The sequence below is a fragment of the Scardinius erythrophthalmus genome (assembly GCF_964197995.2).
Source record: "Scardinius erythrophthalmus genome assembly, chromosome: 9".
Lineage (NCBI taxonomy): Eukaryota > Metazoa > Chordata > Actinopteri > Cypriniformes > Leuciscidae > Scardinius > Scardinius erythrophthalmus.
This window is the reverse complement of record NC_138229.1, coordinates 9,683,615-9,705,955: the sequence shown is the minus strand read 5'-3', so window position 1 is coordinate 9,705,955 and position 22,341 is coordinate 9,683,615. Positions and strand designations below refer to the sequence as shown.

At 37.3% G+C, this 22,341-nt stretch overlaps 2 protein-coding genes across 7 annotated transcripts in view; one reads left to right on the top strand and one right to left on the bottom strand.

Moving 5' to 3' along the window:
• Window positions 1-22,121, top strand: part of LOC308695939 (NACHT, LRR and PYD domains-containing protein 1 homolog) — a 45,225-nt gene extending 23,104 nt beyond the window's left edge. For 3 of the 5 annotated variants that reach the window (XM_081374213.1, XM_081374214.1, XM_081374211.1), the window contains exons 4-25: window positions 190-1,795; window positions 2,297-2,377; window positions 2,496-2,576; window positions 2,681-2,785; window positions 3,209-3,355; window positions 3,571-3,648; window positions 3,769-3,857; window positions 5,191-6,853; window positions 7,333-7,413; window positions 7,526-7,600; window positions 7,703-7,807; window positions 8,227-8,373; window positions 8,589-8,666; window positions 8,792-8,880; window positions 9,555-9,646; window positions 9,909-9,985; window positions 10,085-10,302; window positions 10,568-10,818; window positions 11,143-11,259; window positions 11,732-11,873; window positions 14,308-14,352; window positions 14,463-15,784. In XM_081374213.1, the coding sequence (XP_081230339.1) occupies window positions 190-1,795; window positions 2,297-2,377; window positions 2,496-2,576; window positions 2,681-2,785; window positions 3,209-3,355; window positions 3,571-3,648; window positions 3,769-3,857; window positions 5,191-6,853; window positions 7,333-7,413; window positions 7,526-7,600; window positions 7,703-7,807; window positions 8,227-8,373; window positions 8,589-8,666; window positions 8,792-8,880; window positions 9,555-9,646; window positions 9,909-9,985; window positions 10,085-10,302; window positions 10,568-10,818; window positions 11,143-11,259; window positions 11,732-11,873; window positions 14,308-14,352; window positions 14,463-14,740 (5,645 nt within the window). In that variant the 3' untranslated portion in view covers window positions 14,741-15,784. Of the gene's footprint in view, window positions 1-189; window positions 1,796-2,296; window positions 2,378-2,495; window positions 2,577-2,680; window positions 2,786-3,208; window positions 3,356-3,570; window positions 3,649-3,768; window positions 3,858-5,190; window positions 6,854-7,332; window positions 7,414-7,525; window positions 7,601-7,702; window positions 7,808-8,226; window positions 8,374-8,588; window positions 8,667-8,791; window positions 8,881-9,554; window positions 9,647-9,908; window positions 9,986-10,084; window positions 10,303-10,567; window positions 10,819-11,142; window positions 11,260-11,731; window positions 11,874-14,307; window positions 14,353-14,462; window positions 15,785-20,337; window positions 20,664-20,904 lie in introns of those variants that run through there. The other 2 variants (XR_014030767.1, XM_081374212.1) reach the window with 2 other exon arrangements.
• The window catches only part of kirrel1b (kirre like nephrin family adhesion molecule 1b), a 52,385-nt gene continuing 45,006 nt past the window's right edge, over window positions 14,963-22,341 (bottom strand). The window contains exons 12-15 of one of the 2 annotated variants that reach the window (XM_081374262.1): window positions 20,539-20,646; window positions 19,425-19,549; window positions 18,130-18,210; window positions 14,963-17,560 (exon numbers count right to left, since the gene is read on the bottom strand). In XM_081374262.1, the coding sequence (XP_081230388.1) occupies window positions 17,012-17,560; window positions 18,130-18,210; window positions 19,425-19,549; window positions 20,539-20,646 (863 nt within the window). In that variant the 3' untranslated portion in view covers window positions 14,963-17,011. Of the gene's footprint in view, window positions 17,561-18,129; window positions 18,247-19,424; window positions 19,550-20,538; window positions 20,647-22,341 lie in introns of both variants that reach the window. The other variant, XM_081374261.1, reaches the window with a different exon arrangement.

Below are 22,341 nucleotides of genomic sequence, written 5' to 3'. Positions count from 1 at the left end.
CTCTTTAGAGTTTAGAGAAACTCATCAAAACACATTTATTGGTTTGTTTTAATAATAATATTTTAATGATTTTACAATATTTTGTTTAAACAGTAGGTATAGTGCAATAGTAAGTTGTTCTCTGTTGATTGAAAGTTGATTACTGTATGATATTACATTTTGTTATTTAATCAACTGGTTTTCTTTTAGAATCTCAAAGGACTTTACATCAATATAAGCTGTCAATCATACAGAAGTATGAGAGTGAATGGAGCTTCCTGTCTGGTAAAGAAGAGTCATTGCCACTGACCATTCAGAAGAAGAAAAAAGGCAGCTTTGAAAACATCAGCGTGGATAAGTTATTTCAGTCTGGCGGTTTAATGACCGTTATTCTCCAAGGCGACTCTGGCAGTGGCAAATCCTTAATGGCACAGAAGATCATGTTGGACTGGGCATCTGAAAGGTTTTACTCTAGACATTTTGGTCTAGTTTTCTATCTGAGGTGTGAAGAGCTGATGTGTATTTCTGAGGAGATGAACTTAATTGAGCTCTTGAGCTACAGCTGCAGTTTAACATCAGATCAGATCTCACAGATGTTACAGCAGTCATCAGAGAAGGTGCTTTTCATCATTGATGGATTTGATGAGCTGAGACTCACACAGGACATTTATGACATGCCAGCAAACACTGATCCGCTTCAGAAAGCCCCACCTGAGGTCATTCTTTGTGACCTAATGAGAAGGTACCTCATCTCTGAGTCCACACTGCTGGTCACCACCAGGTCTAAGAACACTGTGAACAAGATGCTGAAAGGACAATGGTGTTTCTCTGAGATCATGGGGTTTTCTGCAAGTCAGGTGGACGGGTACTTCCAGAAGTTCTTCAGGAAAGAGTTTGACTGTGTGAGAGCAAATGAAACCCTCCTCACTGCCTGTTCCAAACCAGTTATCTGCCGGATCATCAGTGAGATGTTCAGAGTTGGTGCAAATGTAACAAGTGGACTGGAAACCACCACCTCCATCTACGCTGACTTTGTGTCCACTCTACTGGAGCATCACTGCCAGGGTTTGAGTCAGTCCGGCCCGACCCTGCTGAGGAGTCTGGGTCAGCTGGCAGAGAGAGGGATGCTGGAACATCAGGTCTTGTTTGATGAGAAAAGTGTGAATGAAACGGTTTCAGACCCTGATGGCAATCCATTCCTGTGCAAGTTCCTCATTAAGAGAAGAATCCATCAGGAGACGATGGTCAAATTTATGCATCTCAGCTTTCAGGAGTTTTTCACCGCTCTGTACTATGTCCTTCTGGATGAAGAAGAGTCCCAGAGGAAAGTGAGAGAGCTGCTTCACACTGTAGAGAGAGGATGGGCTCTGTCCTGTTGGTCTGATAGAGACTTTTCAATGACAGATGCAGAAGTTAGACATTCAGAGTGGCTGCAGCCTGTGATTCTGTTCCTCTGTGGTCTCTGTAAGAAAGAATGGATCCCTTCATTCTTTGAAAAGCACAACATGGCCGTCTCTATCAACACAGAATCCCAGATTAAGGAATGGATCAATCAATGCTCACAGAGATATCAAAATGAACACATGTTGTACATTCTCCATTGTCTCTATGAGCTCCATGAGAAAAGCTTCATTGGGAAAGTTTTGGAAGGTTTGATTTTGATAAATCTGTCAAATATTCCACTGAAAAGGACAGACTGTTGGGTGTTGAAGTATTGTTTACAGTGCTGTGAACACATCAGAAACCTGAAACTCCATGTAACATCTGATGATCTGAAGATGCTTCAGCCTGAACTGTACCGCTGTAAAGAGCTGTGGTGAGCGAAACTTTGTGCCTTTTCTGACACGTCATCAACACATGACATTTTACAGCATTTGCATTTTATTTACAGCAATTTCAAAACATTCACTTCTCTTGGAGCTCTAAATGTAAATTTGATCTGTTTCAATACATATGCAATATCACACAAGCAAGAGTGCTGTAGTGCTGAATATGAGCACAGCTGTGATTCAGCCTCGAGTGTAATCTGATATTCAGTATTACAGCAGTCATTATTGTGTGATATTGTTTTGATTTTTACCACACACTGCTTACTCCACAGTCACTGAGAATCACTTTTCTGAAGCAGACCAGAGTGAGAGAAAATGCTGAGTCTAAAAATTCTAAAATGTAAAAAAATAATTCTAGGCAAATTTGTTGTCGCTGTCTAAAAATGCTCCCCTACATTTGTCTGAAACACTGCAAACACACACAAGCCAGATCAAAATCTGATATATTGTCAGATCAAATCTGATCTGTCTTCTTTTAACTTTCAAAGGTTGATGATGGATCACATTTCAGACGATGTTGTTGGTTTGATCTCAGCTGCTGGTAAAGGGAAGATTCTGCATAAACTCAAGTACTGTATTATTTAAATTAGAATAAAATTTTACTCATTGCCATATTCATTTATTCTGTATATTTAATCAAGTTTATATAATAACTAATAATGAAATACACTCATTAAATATTGCCAGTATACAGAAGCCTGAAACCCATGAAAGTAGATTTTTCCCAGAGACACAGATCCCTGTGTCAGTCAGAGATGAAGACATCACGTATGAAACTCTTATCACTTTTCACACACAAAATTGCAGTCTCATCCTACCACCTGATGATTATTATAAACCTATGCTGATGTTTATATCTGTGAATGCTTCAGGTTTTCTTTTAGCAGATCAGTGATCACATCATTGACTCTAACCTGTCCAAGCTCAGTGGTTTCCACCATCAACTCTGTTGTACAGTTGTACAGTTATCGACATTTGTGAGTGGAAGCTTCATTCTTTCTTTTTCAGATAAACCCCCTTAAGAATGGCTGCCATTTACTTACAAAAAATATATTTAAATTATTAGTGCACCCAGAAATTATTATTTACTCACCCTTGTGTTGTTGCAAAGCTATAAGACTTTGTTCGACAAATTTGTGTTTCAGAGGTAAATGAAAGTCTTATGGGTTTGCAGTGAAATGAGGGTGAGTAAATGATGAGAGTAAATCTCATTCATTTTTGAGTAAACTATCCTGTTAAAGATCTTACATCATGATCAGTTGGTAGATTTATTAGCTGTTTATTAGATTAATTTATTTTTTATTTTGATTCATAAAAAATAAAAGCATGTATATCTAAGCTTTGAGCCTGAGAACCAGCATGTCACATTTACTACTTCATCTGGGTTTTGTGTTGTTTAGGTTTTTTAAGTTTGAGGAACTGTTGGCGTTCCTGAAATCACTTTCTGGTTTGAAGAAACTCTGTCTGGATGGTTCACGTCTGATTGAAAAGTTTGCCCCTGAAATCCCGTCCATCATCCAGGCCTGTCCCAGCCTGACTGAACTCAGGTAACTGCAGTATCTGAGCATTCATAAAGGTTTTATGATGTTTTCTTATTACTATTGTGAAAATTACAAAAATGTCTTAATAGTTTGTTTTCCATTCGATTATTCATACTAATTATCATAATAACTAGGTTTTCCCCAGCAGCCATTGAGCACAATAATCCAGAAGCATTTATAGTTGAAGAATTAATGTAGTTCATTTTTAAAATCTTTTTCAGGATAAATCCCAAAGCTGGATTCACTTTAGAGAAGTCCCTGAAGGAATCATTGAAGAAGATTGATTGGACCCTGACTGTGTAAGAGTTAAATATTAGACTTTATTTAGCCATTTCTTTCAGTTCATTATGTAGGTTATGTTAGACATACAATAATTGTGCAGTCATCATGAGTGTCATCTACACTGTTATTCTCATTAGCTGGGGAAAATCAGTGTTGATCAAGCCAGATGAGAAGAGATTCACAGTGGAGAAGCTGAACATGAAGAAAGAAAAGAGTGAGAGCAGAAGTAAGCAAATATATATATTTTTATAATCAAGACTCCTGCCATAGAGCTTGATCTGTGCCTTCATTATGTACCTCATTATAACTCATATTCCTGAGAATAAACCAAATAATCTAGAGAACTGACAACAGTCAAACATCTGATAGTAAAGCGTTCACTGTTGTATACATGATTAGAAGAGCCACAAATGATGACGGATGCTTTCTTTAGTTGATTTTATTTGAGCCTGACTGAGTCTGCTCTGCTATAAGCAATTCATATTTTAGTTCTTAATAACGTTATTGGCCAAGTGGCGAGTAACTCAGTTTTATTTACTTTGATTCATTTTTTTCCTTTGAATTTATTTATTTTATTTAACAAATCACATTTTCACTCTTTTATTGGATTTTTTGGGGGGTATGATAATTTTAGGAGCCAGAAAACAGAATATAAGCTATATATAATGTGTTTTGAGTAACACATTTTAAAATGTTTTTATTTTTATTTTTTATAAAACATACCTACATTCAAGGTAGAATAAAATGTTTTATGTTTTTTGTTTTTTAAAAGCAGAGGCTCTGTTCCTTCTTTTGAAATATTGCATGTTCAGATATTCATCCAAAAAATATTCTGAGAATATGAGAAAATATGCTCCAGTATGTCTTCAGTTAATGGTATAATTTGGATTATGAGTTGTCAGTTTATACAGTGACACTGAACCCATATAGCATATAGAGCTTGGTGATCTACGTTACTGACAGCATTCTTTAGAAATTAGAGAATCTCACTAAAACACACAATTTTATAGTTTTTGGTTTATTATTAAAGGAGCTGTATGTAAGAAATTAATTTCAATTAATCATAAAAATGGCCCTGATATGTCACTAGACATTAAGAAATCATGTTCATTTCAAATACTTATATCACTGACAACAGTAGTACGGCCAGGATATTGTCATTTAAAAAGTGAAGTTGCAGCCCTCAACTGATGTTGATGTTGTCATCTTGTGTTTTGGCCTGATGCTCCACCCTCCACCTATCTACCAATCACGAAGTTAGTTGTGTTTCAGCATCCGGATTGCCAGCTCTGCTCTAGTTACCACAGCTGCAGCTACAAACTGTAGCCTACATTCCTGCTGGATCCTGCAGCCTATCTGGCAACCTCGAGTCAGGGGGGAGGGGGAGGGGATACAGTGATTGCAGTACCAGTTTTGGCCACAATCTTACATACGGCTCCTTTAATAATTGTATTTTAATGATTTTACAATTTTTTTTTGAAAAACAGTAGTTAGAATGCAATAGTAAGTGGTTTGAGTGTTACTGTATTTGCTCTTACATTTTGTTTGTTAATCAACAGGTTTTCCTTCAGGATCTCAGGAGACTGTACATCAGTATAAGCTGTCACTCATACAGAAGTATGAGAATGAGTGGAGATTCCTATCTGGTCAAAAAGAATCATTTCCTGCCCTCTATAGTGAACCCGTGATCATTCAGAAAAATGAAAATGACATCTTTAAGATCATCAGTGTGGATGATATTTTGGGTTGTTTGCGGGTTATGGGTGGTAGTTTCCAGTTCCATTATCCAGTGAATGTCATTCTCCAAGGCGACTCTGACAGTGGCAAATCCTTCGTAGCACAGAAGATCATGTTGGACTGGGCATCTGAAGGGTTATACTCTAGACGTTTTGATCTAGTTTTCTATCTGAGGTGTGAAGAGCTGATGTGTATTTCTGAGGAGATGAACTTAATTGAGCTCTTGAGCTACAGCTGCAGTTTAACATCAGATCAGATCTCACAGATGTTACAGTCACCAATGAAGGTGCTTTTCATCATTGATGGAATTGATGAGCTGAAACTCACACAGGACATTTATGACATGCCAGCAAACACTGATCCGCTTCAGAAAGCCCCACCTGAGGTCATTCTTTGTGGCCTAATGAGAAGGTACCTCATCCCTGAATCCGCACTGCTGGTCACCACCAGGTCTAAGAACACTGTGAACAAGATGCTGAAAGGACAACAGCGTTTCTCTGAGATCATGGGTTTTTCTGCAAGTCAGGTGGACGGGTACTTCCAGAAGTTCTTCAGGAAAGAGTTTGACTGTGTGAGAGCGAATGAAACCCTCCTCACTGCCTGTTCCACACCTGTGATCTGCTGGATCATCAGTGAGATGTTCAGAGTTGGTGCAAATGTAACAAGTGGACTGGAAACCACCACCTCCATCTACACTGACTTTGTGTCCACTCTACTGGAGCATCACTGCCAGGGTTTGAGTCAGTCCGGCCCGACCCTGCTGAGGAGCCTGGGTCAGCTGGCAGAGAGAGGGATGCTGGAACATCAGGTCTTGTTTGATGAGAAAAGTGTGAATGAAACGGTTTCAGACTCTGATGGCAATCCATTCCTGTGCAAGTTCCTCATTAAGAGAAGAATCCGCCAGGAGACGATGTTCAAATTTATGCATCTCAGCTTTCAGGAGTTTTTCACCGCTCTGTACTATGTCCTTCTGGATGAAGAAGAGTCCCAGAGGAAAGTGAGAGAGCTGCTTCACACTGTAGAGAGAGGATGGGCTCTGTCCTGTTGGTCTGATAGAGACTTTTCAATGACAGATGTAGAAGTTAGACATTCAGAGTGGCTGCAGCCTGTGATTCTGTTCCTCTGTGGTCTCTGTAAGAAAGAGTGGATCCCTTCATTCTTTGAAAAGCACAACATGGCCGTCTCTATCAACACAGAATCCCAGATTAAGGAATGGATCAATCAGTGCTCACAGAGATTTCAAAATGAACACATGCTGTTCATTCTCCATTGTCTCTATGAGCTCCATGAGAAAAGCTTCGTTGGGAAAGTTTTGGAAGGTTTAATTGTGATAGATCTGTCAAATATTCCACTGAAAAGGACAGACTGTTGGGTGTTGAAGAACTGTTTACAGTGCTGTGAACACATCAGAAACCTGAAACTCCATGTAACATCTGATGATCTGAAGATGCTTCAGCCTGAACTGTACCGCTGTAAAGAGCTGTGGTGAGCGAAACTTTGTGCCTTTTCTGACACGTCATCAACACATGACATTTTACAGCATTTACATTTTATTTACAGCAATTTCAATACATTCACTTCTCTTGGAGCTCTAAATGTAAATTGTATGTTTCAATACTTATGCAATATCACACAAGCAAGAGTGCTGTAGTGCTGAATATGAGCACAGCTGTGATTCAGCCTCGAGTGTAATCTGATATTCAGTATTACAGCAGTCATTATTGTGTGATATTGTTTTGATTTTTACCACACACTTCTTACTCCACAGTCACTGAGAATCACTTTTCTGAAGCAGACCAGAGTGAGAGAAAATGCTGAGTCTAAAAATTCTAAAATGTAAAAAAATAATTCTAGGCAAATTTGTTGTCGCTGTCTAAAAATGCTCCCATACTTTTGTCTGAAACACTGCAAACACACACAAGCCAGATCAAATCTGATATACTGTCTTTTTTTTACTTTCAAAGGTTGATGATGGATCACATTTCAGACGATGTTGATGGTTTGATCTCAGCTGCTGGTAAAGGGAAGAATCTGCATAAACTCAAGTAATGTATAATTCTTTTTAGATTACAATTGTACTCCTTGCCATATTCAGTTGTTCAGTAATAAAGTTTATGTCATGTCTAATAATGAAATACACTCATTCAATTTTGCCAGTATAAAAAAGCCTGAAACCCATGAAAGTGGATTTTTCCCAGAGATCACTGTGTCAGTCAGAGATGAAGACATCACGTATGACACTCATCACTTTTCACACACAAAATTGCAGTCTCATCCTACCATCTGATGATTATTATAAACCTATACTGATGTTTATATCTGTGAATGCTTTAGGTTGTCTTTTAGCAGATCAGTGATCACATCATTGACTCTAACCTGTCCAAGCTCAGTGGTTTCCACCATCAACTCTGTTGTACAGTTGTACAGTTATCGACATTTGTGAGTGGAAGCTTCATTCTTTCTTTTTCAGATAAACCCTCTTAAGAATGGCTGCCATTTAATATAAAAAATATATTTAAATTATTAGTGCACCCAGAAATTATTATTTACTCACCCTTGTCTTGTTGCAAAGCTATAAGACTTTGTTCGACATATTTGTTTCAGAGGTAAATGAAAGTCTTATGGGTTTGCAGTGAAATGAGGGTGAGTAAATGATGAGAGTAAATCTCATTCATTTTTGAGTAAACTTTCCTGTTAAAGATCTTACATCATTATCAGTTGGTAGATTATTAGCTGTTTATTAGATTAACTTATTTTTTATTTTGATTCTTAAAAAATAAAAGCATGTATATCTAAGCTTTGAGCCTGAGAACCAGCATGTCACATTTACTACTTCATCTGGGTTTTGTGTTGTTTAGGGGTTTTACGTATAAGGAACTGTTTGTTTTCCTGAAATCACTTTCTGATTTGAAGAAACTCTGTCTGGATGGTTCACGTCTGAGTCGCACATTTGCCCCTGAAATCCCGTCCATCATCCAGGCCTATCCCAGCCTGACTGAACTCAGGTAACTGCAGTATCTGAGCATTCACAAAGGTTTTATGTCGTTTTCTTATTACTATTGTGAAAATTACAAAAATATCTTAATAGTTTGTTTTCAATTTGATTACTCATACTAATTATCATAATAACTAGGTTTTCCCCAGCAGCCATTGAGCACAATAATCCAGAAGCATTTATAGTTGAAGAATTAATGTTGTTCATTTTTAAAATCTTTTTCAGGATAAATCCCAAAGCTGGATTCATTTTAGAGAAGTCCCTGAAGGAATCATTGAAGCAGATTGATTGGACACTGACTGTGTAAGAGTTAAATATTAGACTTTTTTAGCGTTTTCTTTCAGTTCATTATGGAGGTTATGTTCTGAAGACATACAGAAAAATATAATTTTGCAGCCATCATGTGTGTTTAATGTTATTCTCCTTAGCTGGGGAAATTCAGTGTTGATCAAGCCAGATGAGAAGAGATTGACAGTGGAGAAGCTGAAGATGAAGAAAGAAAAGAGTGAGAGCAGAAGTAAGCAAATCGTTGTTTTTTTAATAATCAAGACTCCTGCCAGAGAGCTTGATCTGTGCCTTCATTATGTACCTCATTATAACTCATATTCCTGAGAATAAACCAAATAATCTAGAGAACTGACAACAGTCAATACATCTGATAGTAAAGCGTTCACTGTTGTATACATGATTAGAAAACCCACAAATGATGACGGATGCTTTCTTTAGTTGATTTTATTTGAGTCTGACTGAGTCTGCTCTGCTATAAGCAATTCATATTTTAGTTCTTATTAAAGTTATTGGCCAAGTTGCGAGTAACTCAGTTTTATTTATCTTGATTTAATTAATTTGTTTTATTTAACAAATCCCTCTTTTACTCTTACTTGGTGCTTTGGGATATGTTAATTTTAGGAGTCAGAAAACACAATATAATCTCAAAGTAATATGTAGTTTTGAGTTACACAGTAATGTTCCTAACAGTAATTTCATAAAATCTGATCTGATTTTCTTTGCTTATAAATGTTTTATGTAGGCTAACATATGAGTCTACTTATAAATGGCTGTATCTGGAAAAAAAATCTGTATTGTGTGCAAAAAGTTTTTGAATAACCCCAGTTATTTCAGACAAATGCTTGATTGTTTTTATTTTATCTTAATGGTGTTAAAGTGTTTGAATTGTGTTTTGTCTGACAGAAGGAGAGAGTTCAGGAGAGAGTTCAGGAGAGAGTTCAGGAGAGAGTTCAGATTCTGGGTCATTTGAAGCTGAACCATCTTTTGCACTATTAGTGAGTAGAAGCTGAAGAGTTTTTCTTGTTATAACAGTTATTATTTTTTGTTTGTGATATTTATGTGATATTTATGTGATATTTATGTGATATGTGATATTTTGAAGCTCTAAAACATTCTACTAAAACAATGGTACGGTATTTCATTTAATTACACTATTTTATAATCCCATTATTCAGAATGTTTACATTTAATATTTTACATACTGTAACATGACATTTTAGAGGATAAATATACTCTTTATACTTTTCTTTATTTCAGTCCTCAGAAGATGCAGAAGTGTTCACACCTGAACTACTTCAGGGAGATGATGAGGACAAACACAAGAATACATACAGGTATTGAACACTCATCTTATTTTTGGACATTGTTAGAATGTAAGCATACTGTTTTGACTTTATAAAGTTTAAAAATAAAATTAATATTATGTCCTCCAGGTTTGTGTGTCCACATGCTGGTCAGTTTCGTTGCAGTCTGACCAGCCTTGTTTTTGTGATGGAGGGTGAAGGAGAGGTGCGGTATAAAACTGTCTCATGGGATCCTCGTGTGTTAGATGGTTTGGGTCAGATGCAGCCAGCCGGACCCTTGTACAACATTGACTGTTTTCACGGTTCAATCTCACAACTGCGCTTTCCACACTGTGAAATATTTTCTGGTATGTGTATTTCTACATACTAAATATTAATGTTTCACAGTTGTTGACTGTTAAGAATTTATGTAACAGTAACTGATAATTTACACATCAGATAACTTGAAACTGCATCTATTGAGGATATGTATGTAAATATTTAGCAAGGAGTGAGATGAGAGATCTTGATGATTGCATTGACCAACATTCTACACAAAGTGCTTTTACTGTATAATTAGGAAACAATACCTTTATTTTACCAAATAACAACATTTTTAAATGTATTTTGCAGAGGAAAATAAGGATGGTTTGGCTGTGGCACATTTCGTTGGTGGTAATGTAGAAATAATACAGCCACTCAAAGTGACAGAAACTCATTTGATGATTGACATCAGAGAACTCAGCAATTTTGGCCTTCTCTGGATAAAAAGTATATTTGGCATCCCAATTAGAGGCCAGGTTTTGCTCTTCCTTCGAAATCTAACTCTTGAAAGGAAAAAACTCAATATCCACTTGCTTCCAGAGGATGTTCCAGTATCAGAGGTATTTGAACGTATTGTTGCCTTGTTTTTTTATGCACTTTCCATTTAAAAGAGTATTATGAAATAAAACACACATTGAACATATTTGTGTATATGCATAATTACTGCTTTTGAATATTGACATTATTATTATTATTGCTTTCCGTGGTGATGTCAATTCATTGTATATATTTAGTTAGTTCCTTGTTGAACTATAGTGCATTTGGTGATTTGAATATGATGCAGGTTTGTACTGAAAATATTGTGTAAAAGTAGCAGAAATGTTAAAGTAAATTCACCCCTTTTTGTGTTTTGTCTCTCTCTCTCCTCGCCCTCTTTCCTCAAGGTCCAGAGCAGGCACTGGGATAAAAAATACATTGAGACAAGTTCAAGATGTCACCTGATTCCTTACCAAAAATACAGTCTGTGTTGTCAGCCAGAGGAATGTGAAGTGCAGCCAATGGTAACAATATTTATTGAATAACATTTGAATTCCAACTGAATTTCAGCGTGTAATAATGTTTTGGGGTAGTTGATGTATAACATGTCCAATTACTTTTTTTAATCAAAATTTATTATATGAATTCCTTTATATAAATAAGTGAAATACATATGTAGATAGTTCTCAGACTGGTCACCACAGTTTTTCAAAATTGTTAATCAACTTTTTATCTTCTCTCCTTTAAAGATACCCTTGCATCAATATTTAATAAAAAGTTAAATATGTTAATTATAAGGATCAGAATAAGCAATTATTCCATATAGTTCATTATCCTAATTGTGGATTATTAAACTCTAGCAATGTGGACCATTAATATTAAATGCAAAACAAACACCTTTTGACAATTTTATTTTAAGGCCTTTAAATTACAGAAGTGAGAGTGAGAACTAACCACCTTATAATGTTGTCTTCATATTGGTGTTCTTGTTTTCAGACTGAAATATTCGAGTGTAATTTTGGCCCAAACTATCATCCCACATTTGAAGTTTTTCTGGATGTCAACATTAAGGAGGTTAGACTGGGTATTTTAGAAGGTGGGAAGGAAGTATGGAACAGACGGCGAATCTTTCTTACAGGTACAGAAGTCATGCAATTCTGTTGTTAAAAGCTTGTGTAGGAGTAAGTGATTTGATATAGTTTGGGAGAGATTTTAAGTTGATCGATAGACACTCCTCTGTGAGAAATGTCATTTCTACAGTATGTCCTCAAGCTTTTTAAGGGAACAAATATATCTCTAAACGTATAGCCTAGTTTATTTTGTGATCAGCAGCATTTATCAGGTGAAAAAAAAGAAGTATAATTAAGAGTGACAGCATTACACTTGAACATTTAAAATAAATACAACTATTAAAACTAGAATAACCATTTCTATTTTGAAGAACTGTTGGTGAATAGTTTTTAACAGGTTCATTTGCATGAACAGTCCGAACAATAGACTTTGTTCATCTTTGTGTTCCCTTTCGAGGTGGTAACTTCAACATTACGTCAGCGTGACGTATATGGAAACTCCTCTTTTCTCCACTTTTGCTGAAGTCTTATGGGCTAACGCCAGCTGGGGGCAGCTGGCCAATTGACGTGAAGCATGCAAATACTGACAGGTTCGCGGGCAGAATAAAATGCATGGGCGCGGCAATTACGTCAGAATATCTTTCTTCACGCTGTCATCGTTGAAGTTGCACCTGAGGTAGGGGTGGGCGATATGGCAAAAATATCATAAGTTATAAATATAATATATAAAGATATTTATTTTATATAGATAGATATTCTGACGTAATTGCCGCGCCCATGCATTTCATACTGCCCGCGAACCTGTCAGTATTTGCATGCCCCAGCTGGCGTTAGCCCATAAGACTTCAGCAAAAGTGGAGAAGGGAGGAGTTCCCATATACGTCACGCTGACGTAATGTCTCGTTCCCGCCTCTCAGGGAACCGAGGTTACGATAGTAACCGGAGACGTTTTGTGGCCTAGTAGATAAAGCTTAAAGTGGGATAAGCTGTATTTGAAAAACGCTGTTTGAAAGTTAGTTGGACTGACACATGAACAAATAAAAACAAACATGTGTAGCCAATCAGCATTAGGGAGTGAGGAGTTGAGGAGAGAAAATGAGCAAGAGGGAGATTTGAAGTAAGACTGCAGAAATAGAGATTTGACACAATATAAAAGAGAAAAGCTCAGAAGAAAACAATGAGAGGAAGGGTTATGACTGGGCAAGAACTTTAGGACCCGCGTTAAAATTAAAAAAGCTTTCCAGTGCTGGAGAGAGCTAAGCGGAAAAGGCCTGAAAACAGACACGGAGGCTTTGATTCAGCTCATTGTTTGTCTGGAGCTGCTGTGCTGTTGGCAACTAACAACAAATTCTTTGTAATTACTATTGTGTACTGTCGTTACATTTTTTGCGCTTCCTTGTCACTCGTTCATCATCTGCGCTTTATTTTTCGTGAAGCATCTGCTATGATAAACAGACATCCACTCTTGGATTGCATGCGTAACGGAGGCCAGCTTGTGACGACTGTTGTTAGTGAATGCGGTGTTTAACGTCATTGTTAGTGCACGCGCTTCTCATGCCAGGAATCTGGGTTAGAGACCGACTCGGAGCAGGGCGGTTAGGATTGGAAGCTGAGATTTGGAGGCAGAGCATTGAAGAGAGGGGTGTGTTTGTTTGGGTTGATTTCAAATATTAACATTCTCAATGTTTTTGAAATACCGCTTACCCCACCTTTAAAGGGTTAGTTCACCCCAAAAATAGAAAATATGTTATCGCTCACCCTCATGTCGTTCCAAACCCGTAACATTTGTTCCTCTTCAGAACACAAATGAAGATATTTTACCCTAAATTAAATATGTTCATAAACCAATTGTGTCTCATCAGAAAATTTTGAATAAACCGCTCAATTCATATGGATTAGTTTTTCAATAGCAATTTTTTCCCGAACTTTTTGAAGCATTAAAATTAGCATGGTCCTTATTTTTGAAATTGTCTGCTCTCACCCACCCAGTTATCTCCCCTTCATGAGAAATAAAAAACAAATTTCACTGAGATTGGACTACGTTTGGGGTGTCCTCAACAAAATTGAAATTCCATCTTCAAAACCATAATAGTACTTAATTAATAATTATACAAGACCATTGGTAAATGGTGAATTAAGTTAAAAACGAGAACACAGAACCAGTGTTGTTTAAAATGTTACATTACAATGCTGCTGATGAGAACTGATCTTTGAAAAATTGCAATCTGATCTAGTTTGTGATGACAGTCCGACTCAGTGGTCGTTGCGTTGCTCTCTATGGAGGGACAGAAATCTGTCAGATTTCAGCAAGAATATCGAAAGTCTTACAGGTTTGGAACGACATGAGGATGTGTAATTTTCATATTTGGGTGAGCTATATCCCTTTAAGGCTGGTCCTCAGGATAGTGGTTCATTCCCTGCAAGGAATGAGACCTCAAAAGATTGTGATAACAGATTTCTCAGTGATCTTAAATGTCTTTTTTTTTTTATTATTATTATCAGAACCAAGTAAAGGTGTAGAACCTCCTGAACACAGAAGGATCCCAGGTCTGATTTTAATACTGAACATTTCAATTACATGTTTATTCCTGTATTAGTCTCACACATATTGTACACTCTTCTGAAGACTAACTTAAATCATATTTTGTTTTAATCAGAAACTGAATTTGTGAACACACACAAAGATGAACTCATTCAGAGAGTTTCATCGGTGATGGCGATTGCTGACAGTTTGGAGAGCAAAAAGATGATTACTGGTGAAACGTGGAAAAAGATTAAAACTGCAGAACCAGTGGAGAAAATGAGACTATTGTTGGATGCTCTCGACTCTGGAGGAGATTCTGTAAAAGCAGAATTCTACAAACTGCTGAAGAAGAACGAGCCTTATCTAGTAGAGGATCTGGAGTCTGGACCCAGTGGACCTTCACCACAGTAATGCTGAGTGAGTTTGAGGCGTAAAGAGCAGCTCCGCTCTTATTATACTGTACATTTTTATAGATGTACATGTTATAAGTTTCTGTTTTCCAAATTTTTAACTGTATATCCAGATTTAAATTACATCGTAATCTCCTTTTTTTTGTCCCCACTGTATTTTTGCCTGTTGATGTAATACACTTGTTTTAACATGTATGATGCTGTTACTATGACAACATGAGTTACTACGAAATGTTTTTATTTGATATTACTGTGGAAAAATAACCACATACAATTAAAAAAAAAAAAAAGTCAAAAAGTTGCTGTGGGAAAACATATGGGTCATTTTTCTTTTTTCTTTTACATTTTCAAAAGATGAATAAAACATACAAATGAAAAATAGAGTTAATAATAAACAATATGAAGTACAGTTTTTTTTTTAACAGGAGCATGAGGAAATGGATCTCAAGAGTCACACTGAAACATGCTCTCATATTCACACGCTTTAAACACAATATTGCACATTCATTCCCTTTCCATCGCTATGTGAATTTGATCATCAAATTCATCTTCTTCTCATACATAAAGGTGCCAAATAAGCCTCAAAATTACCAAGAGACCTAACATGGTTAATGTAAATCCATTTCATAACTGTGCACCTGCAAACTTACAGACCAGCTCACTGTAAAATATATACTTTATTTCTGACAAAACTGATTAGAGTTTCTAATTGGTTGGACTGAACTGTATTGATCATTGCATATTTTGAACGTTCAAAAATGTTTAATATAGTCCAAGGGTCAAGTCTTGTAAATTTAGCCTAAATCAAGCCAGATTTAAACATTCTGCTCAAACTGAGCCTTTCTGCAGAGCAAAAGTTGCCATGGTTTTTGAGCTCACATAATAAAAGCCCTTTATTTTGCATAAAAAAAGATTTTACAGAAACTCAGGATTTGAATGACAAAATTTCTTCAATTTTAATATTATTTTAAACTTTGCTCTGATGATCTGATTCAATATCCCTTTCCAGAATTTAGAAAAATGTACAAATCATGATCATAAACGTAAAAAAAAAAAAAAAAAAAAAATTCTCCTTTACATTGCTTATACCAAAAGCCATTCAATCTCTGACCCCTTGCCACCATCTTAGAAAAATACTATAAAAGCGCTTTCAAATGCAATTTAGTTCAGATACAAATATGAAAAAGCACTCTACTCTACTTTGAAAGTGTGAAGGACAAATACACGGACACTTCAGAGAAAGAGATTCATCACATTCAGTTTTTTCCTTCACATCACACGAGCAAACACACTCTCTCACACACACATATAGAAACACAAAGCTTCAAATACTCGTGAGGTTTTCTTGGAAGGAGGCAGAGCGTGTGTTCAGAGAAGAGTCTGTAAGCTCACTTTGACACTCTGTGAGTAGCATCCATTTGTTTAAAAAATCCTAAAATGTTACATAAACTCGAGCTTTCAGAGTTAAAAGCACTGGTGGCGTTTACCCAGATACTCACGTCTCCGTCCTATCAGAAGAGTTCAAACTGGCAGCGGACAGCTATTCCTACGAGGAGCTCGGGCAGTGTGAGCAGTGGTGAGTTATTACACAAGCGATTGATGACACCTGCGGTATTCTTCAACTTAGTGACTTGTTCTGCGATATCACATTGCAGATTTTACAATCAGTGTGAGCATACCCACAACTCCCATAATTTATTACACATTATATTTTATTAGGTTGAGTGGTGGGACAGATCTAAATGAGTCCATTGTCAACTACAATGCATAGCGATCAGGCTTTCACTGGGCTTTCCACCCAATAGCTGATGGCGTCTGGGGCCCTCCAGCCTTTTATTGGCTATTCTTTAAAAAACAAAAAAAAACAGCCAATACTGATTCACATGGAAAAAAACGTCCAATGGCTGCTTTGCAGTGTCTCGTTATGGTGTGGACATCAGTTGAGATTTTAGAGGATTGCTTTGGCCGCATCAACCCCTCTTCAAAGACATTTTGGAAAGAAGAGGGAAAGATGATACAGTTGACATGCTTTCTCTCCGCTCAATACTGTGACCTCTTGTGTTTTCCTCTTATGCTGCAGTCATTCAGTAATTTGGCACTTTTTTCTCAATCATGTTGTTGTAAAGGTAGAAAACGCAGTGTGTGTGTGTGTGTTTGCATATAGTTATCTTGGAGAGAGAGTTTTGGACTGTAAGACTGTGTAAAAATGAGAGTGTGTACCATGTATTTGCGTCAAAGGAAGTGCTTTTTTGTGGGGAAAAGCGTGTTTGTTTCACACATGAGTCTGCATTCTTTGCGTGTGTCTCTGAGAGTATTCTGTGGGCGGGGTTGAATATGGAAATTGGGCGGAGCTGGGGTATTTTCCCACGTTAGCGTCTTGGCTCGTCCCCGCCCCCTGTCCTGTAGGATACATTTCATAGGCTGGTCCTGCCTCCAAAGGCGGAGCAAAGCCTAACCTGTATTGAGGTGTCGTTGAATAAGCGTAGCTGTCAAAAGCCAACGGATTGGTTGATTCCAGCAGGCCACGGTCTCCAGAATAGTCTGTAGTTTTGGAGACTGGGTTGGGTGGGGCTTGGATTTGTGACGCCCTGGCTATGGTGTTAAAATGGGCGTATGTGTTGTGAGCCATTCGGGAAGTGGGGCGGGGCTCGTAGCGGCCCGGGGGCGCGGGGTGAATGTTGGCCACTGGGCCGGCGGCTGCTGCCGAAACCGAAGCGGGATTCGGTGGCCGGAATTCCTGGTACAGCAGGGAACGGGTAGAGGAACGGACCTCATCATGTGTCGTAGTAGCTCGAACATTGTAATAGCCATTAGTGGGATCCTGAAATGACAAACATATAATATTTCACTGTGATGCACTAGTTAGGGTATGTGTCTGGTTTATATACACTGTATAGGTGTGTGGAAACCTCTATATATCTAGACACTACCATTACTAAAAAAATTGTATTAACACCCAACCTTTGAGCTGTAGTGTATCCATTGGAATATAATACAAAAATAGTTTCTTGTCCGGTAAAAAATGTTGGACAGAAGCTAAAATACTTCCTCTGTGTGTGTTTAACAGTAAAGGTAAAGTGTGTTAATTCTGCACCACTACCATCAGTAAACGGAATTGGAAAAATAACGACACCTTTCAAGAAAACTCACCTCATTTGCTATTGGTCAGGAAAAAAGATAGCCCTGCCCTAATCTCACAGTATTGGTTGAGCCAATATTGCTGTGTTGGGCTGCTTAAACAGTGATATTTGAGAGCTTTGATAGTGCCAATCAACCTACTTCACATTGTCTTTGCATATTAAACTGGCACAATAAACAGTAAACTGGAATTAAAAAAATATTGCACACTTCACCTTTAAGTGTAGCTGTAGCACCTGCTCTGTTTCTTACCTTGGGCTCATACTCCTCCACCTTGGGTTCCTGCGTGTCGCTCTGGAGGTCTTGCTTCAGGTCCATGTCATCTTTGAAGGGCTGGGTGGAGGGAGAGAGGGAGACAGAGGGAAGAAACTAAACCATCAAACGACAAAACACACACACGGAGAGAGGGAGGAAGAGAAGGAGAGAGAGAGGGAGGAAAACAGGATATCAGCTTTATCAGAGTTGGTGAAGAACAGATGTTCTTTAGTTTGTGATGGCAAGAAAGTCTTTCACCATCAGTCATTTTCTCTTTTACAGTTGTGGATAAAATTAAGCAGAAATGGCCCAACAGACCTGACACTTTACAAAGCTCTAAAAGAGGCTGTCGTTACTCTATAGAGATCTTCCTATAGCGCCTCCTAAACTCACCAGTACGTTTACATGCACTTTAATAGTTGGATTTGAACAGACTGAAAGGTCGTCTGAAAAAACAATTGCAACATATTTGATATTTCATATGCTGCTACCATTCAAAAGTTTGAGGTCAGTACGATTTTTTTTAAATAGAAATGAATACTTTCATTCAGCAAAAATGCATTAAATTGATCAATTTATAATAAAACACTTATAATGTTACAAAAGATTTCTATTTCAGATAAATGCTGTTCTTTTGAACTTTATATTAATCAAAGAATCCTGACTAAATGTATCAGTTTCCAGAAGAATATTAAGCAGCACAACCATTTTCAACATTGATAATAATAATACATTTTGAGTCATCATATTAGAATGATTTCTGAAGGATCATGTGACACTGAAGACTGGAGTAATGATGCTGAAAATTCAGCTTTGCCATCGCAGGAATACATTACATTCTAAAATATATTAAAATAGAAAACGGTTATTTTAAATTGTAAAAAAAAAGATAGAAAATCACAATATCACTGTTTTTACTTAATTTTTATCAAATAAATGCAGCCTGAAGAGACTGAAGATACTACCAATCCCAAACTTTTGAACAGTTGTGTATGTGAAGCAGGATTTCCGGCCAATGAGATTTAACTATGGGCGGGGCTAACCAGCACAATTGCCTGACAAAATGTCTCGTCATGCTTCTCTATTGTTAGGATAAAACATAACGATGTTACGTTTGCAACATCGATGTGAACTAACCAAACCTATTGCCCTCAATTACTTTTCTTTTTTAGAAACATTTTAGAAGTCTTTATTTGATTATACTTTATAGTAACAAAATAGTAGGTCAGACTTAGTCTAAACGATGTTAAATTAGACAGCCTGACAGTCTAGTTTATGCTATAGATACTCACAGAATACATAGCCTTTACCATTCGAGTGGCTGTGGTAGCGCTGGCGGCCTCTTCCTCAAGACTGTGCGTTTCCTTGTTGACCGTTTCCACCTTAATGTCTGGCTTCAGCGTGACTCCACGACGACCTGGAAACATAACAGATCACTGACACAATGCCTCACACCATATCAATGTCTCAGTCATTTTATTGTTACCTCAGACTGAACCTACAACCTTTGTGTTAGCAGTCTGTTCTATAAAAGGTAGGGCACATAAATCTTTATCACATCTCATTAAAAAAGATATTTTGTATTTGATAGTAGCTGATGTAAAAGTTTCAATTAAAAAACAAAATACATAAAACATTTTTAAGTAAATGGTGAATCTATTAAAGCCTGTTGAAAATGTTCACTTTTGTCAAATGGTCAATACTGAAATGTTTCTAGATGTTTGACTTTTGAGTTTGCAATTCTCATTGATGATGATTCTCGTTTTTGGGCAAAATAATTTATTTGTTTAAAATCAGCATAGTTTAATCTATGAGAATAGATTAACGAGATAACGAGAATCGTCATCAATGAGAATTGCAAACTTAAAAGTTTGTTGGACAAAGAAGTTTATAAACTATGTTCGTAAACATAAATGCATATGAATATAAATACTTCCCAATTCAAATATATAACTTTTTCATTTCACACAACTGGTGAGGGAAGTGTGTGCATTATTTAATTGTCATGACAATAATTTATAATGCAAAGAAAATGCCTCAATAAAAAAATGTATGGTCCTAAAAATAGACTTATTTTTGAAAACAATAAATAAATATAACTTATTGTTATTTAAAAATATAATTTATCATATTTTCCTCTCGATTTCAGAGTGAAATATGACCCAGACATGTTTTTCACAGGCTTTTTTCTTTTCTGTCTTCTAGCCACACGGGGGCTCCAAACTACAATCAAGCATCATCCACTAATTTGATTTCCAGAGCACTGCCTTTTTATGCAGAAGCAGATTTTTTTTTTTCTTGGAATCTGAAGCCCAATGATAAATTGGACAACTTCATCACAAATAAATGAACGTGAAACACAGATGCACACACACAGAGCAACATACATATACACAGTGTACTCACTGCCTTTGCGTTGTCGATACAGATAGAATATCAGAGCAAACAGGAGGAGCAGAAGCAAAATGGAAGATCCAACAGATCCACCTGCTATCACACCTACAGGCACTATATCTGAGAGAGAGAGACAGGTATAAAACATACAGACAGTATACCTGAGAGAGAGAGTGAGACATGTTTTAAACACGGACACTTCTATAACCTACAGATGCTATACAGAGAAGCAAAGACAGATATAATATCTACTGCCACTATTTCTGAGAGAGAGACAGGAAAATAGCTACAGATTCTATATGAGAAAGAAACAGTCATAATATCTACAGATGATATATCTGACAGGTATTATATTTTAATATTATTATTTATATACAGGTATTATAATGTCTAACTACTGGGGTGCATCAAGGCTCGGTGCTTGGACCACTTCTCTTCTCCATCTACATGTCACCACTAGGATCTGTCATTCAGAGACATGTCTTTTACTATCACTGCTACGCTGATGACACACAACTCTACCTCTCATTCCATCCATTTCAGGATCTGAAGGTAGATGCTCACATCTCAGCATGCCTGACAGACATTTCTTGCTGAATGAAGGACCACCAACTCAATCTTACAAAGATAGAGCTGTTTGTGGTTCCGGCCAGCCCAGAACTCCATCACAACTTCTCCATTCAGCTGGGTTCATCAACCATTACTCCATTCAGGACAGCCAGGAACCTTAGAGTTGTGATTGATGATCAGTTGAACTTCACAGACTACATTGCTTGAACTGCCGGTTCTGGAGATTTGCCTTTTTCAGCATTAGGAGGATCAGGCCCTTCCTATCGGAGCATGCTACTCAACTTCTTGTTCAAGCGCTTGTTCTATCCAGACTGGACTTAGTGGACTATTGTAATGCTTTCTTGGCAGGCCTTCCAGTATGCACTGTCAAACCTCTGCAACTGATCCAGAATGCTGCAGCAAGAATGATCTTTAACAAGCCGAAGAGAGCGCACGTCACACCTCTCCTCATAAAATTGCACTGATTGCCAATTGCCGCTCGCATCAAATTCAAGGCACTGACGCTTGCCTTCAGAACAACCACTGTCTCTGCACCCCTACACCTAAACTCATTACTTCAGACTTACGAGCCATCCCAGAAGCTTGCGTTCTGCAAGTGAACGGTGCCTTGTGGTGCCATCTCAAAGAGGCACAAAATCACTTTCACAGACCTTCACCTCGACTGGTCCCTGCTGGTGGAATGATCTACCTAACTCAACCCGAGCTGCTGAGTCCGTAGCCATATTCAAGAATCTACTAAAGACGCATCTCTTTCGCCAACATTTGACTCATTAATACTAACACTTAACTTAAAAAAATCCTTGCTACGTGTGCTGCGCTGGTCTAGCTGAGGCTGGTCATGACATTTGCATATTGTTGCCCGATTGTTAGTTTGATTGCTTCTATTGCTCTCTTCATTTGTAAGTCGCTTTGGATAAAAGTTTCTGCTAAATGATTCAATGTAAATGTAAATTATATGTATAGGCATTATAACTGAGAGAAAGACACCTAAATACACTATATTAAAGAGAGAGATGGTAATTATGCTTACAGGCCTTATATATCTGAAAAAAATACACCTACAGACACTATATTTTAGAGACAGGTAATATGTCTATAGGCCATATACTCTATATCTGAGAGATAGACACCTACAGTCACTTTATCTGACAGAAACAGGTATTATATCTACAGCACAGCCATTATGTATTTGAGAGAAGGACACCTACAGACACTATATCTGAGAAAGTGACAGATAGTATATCT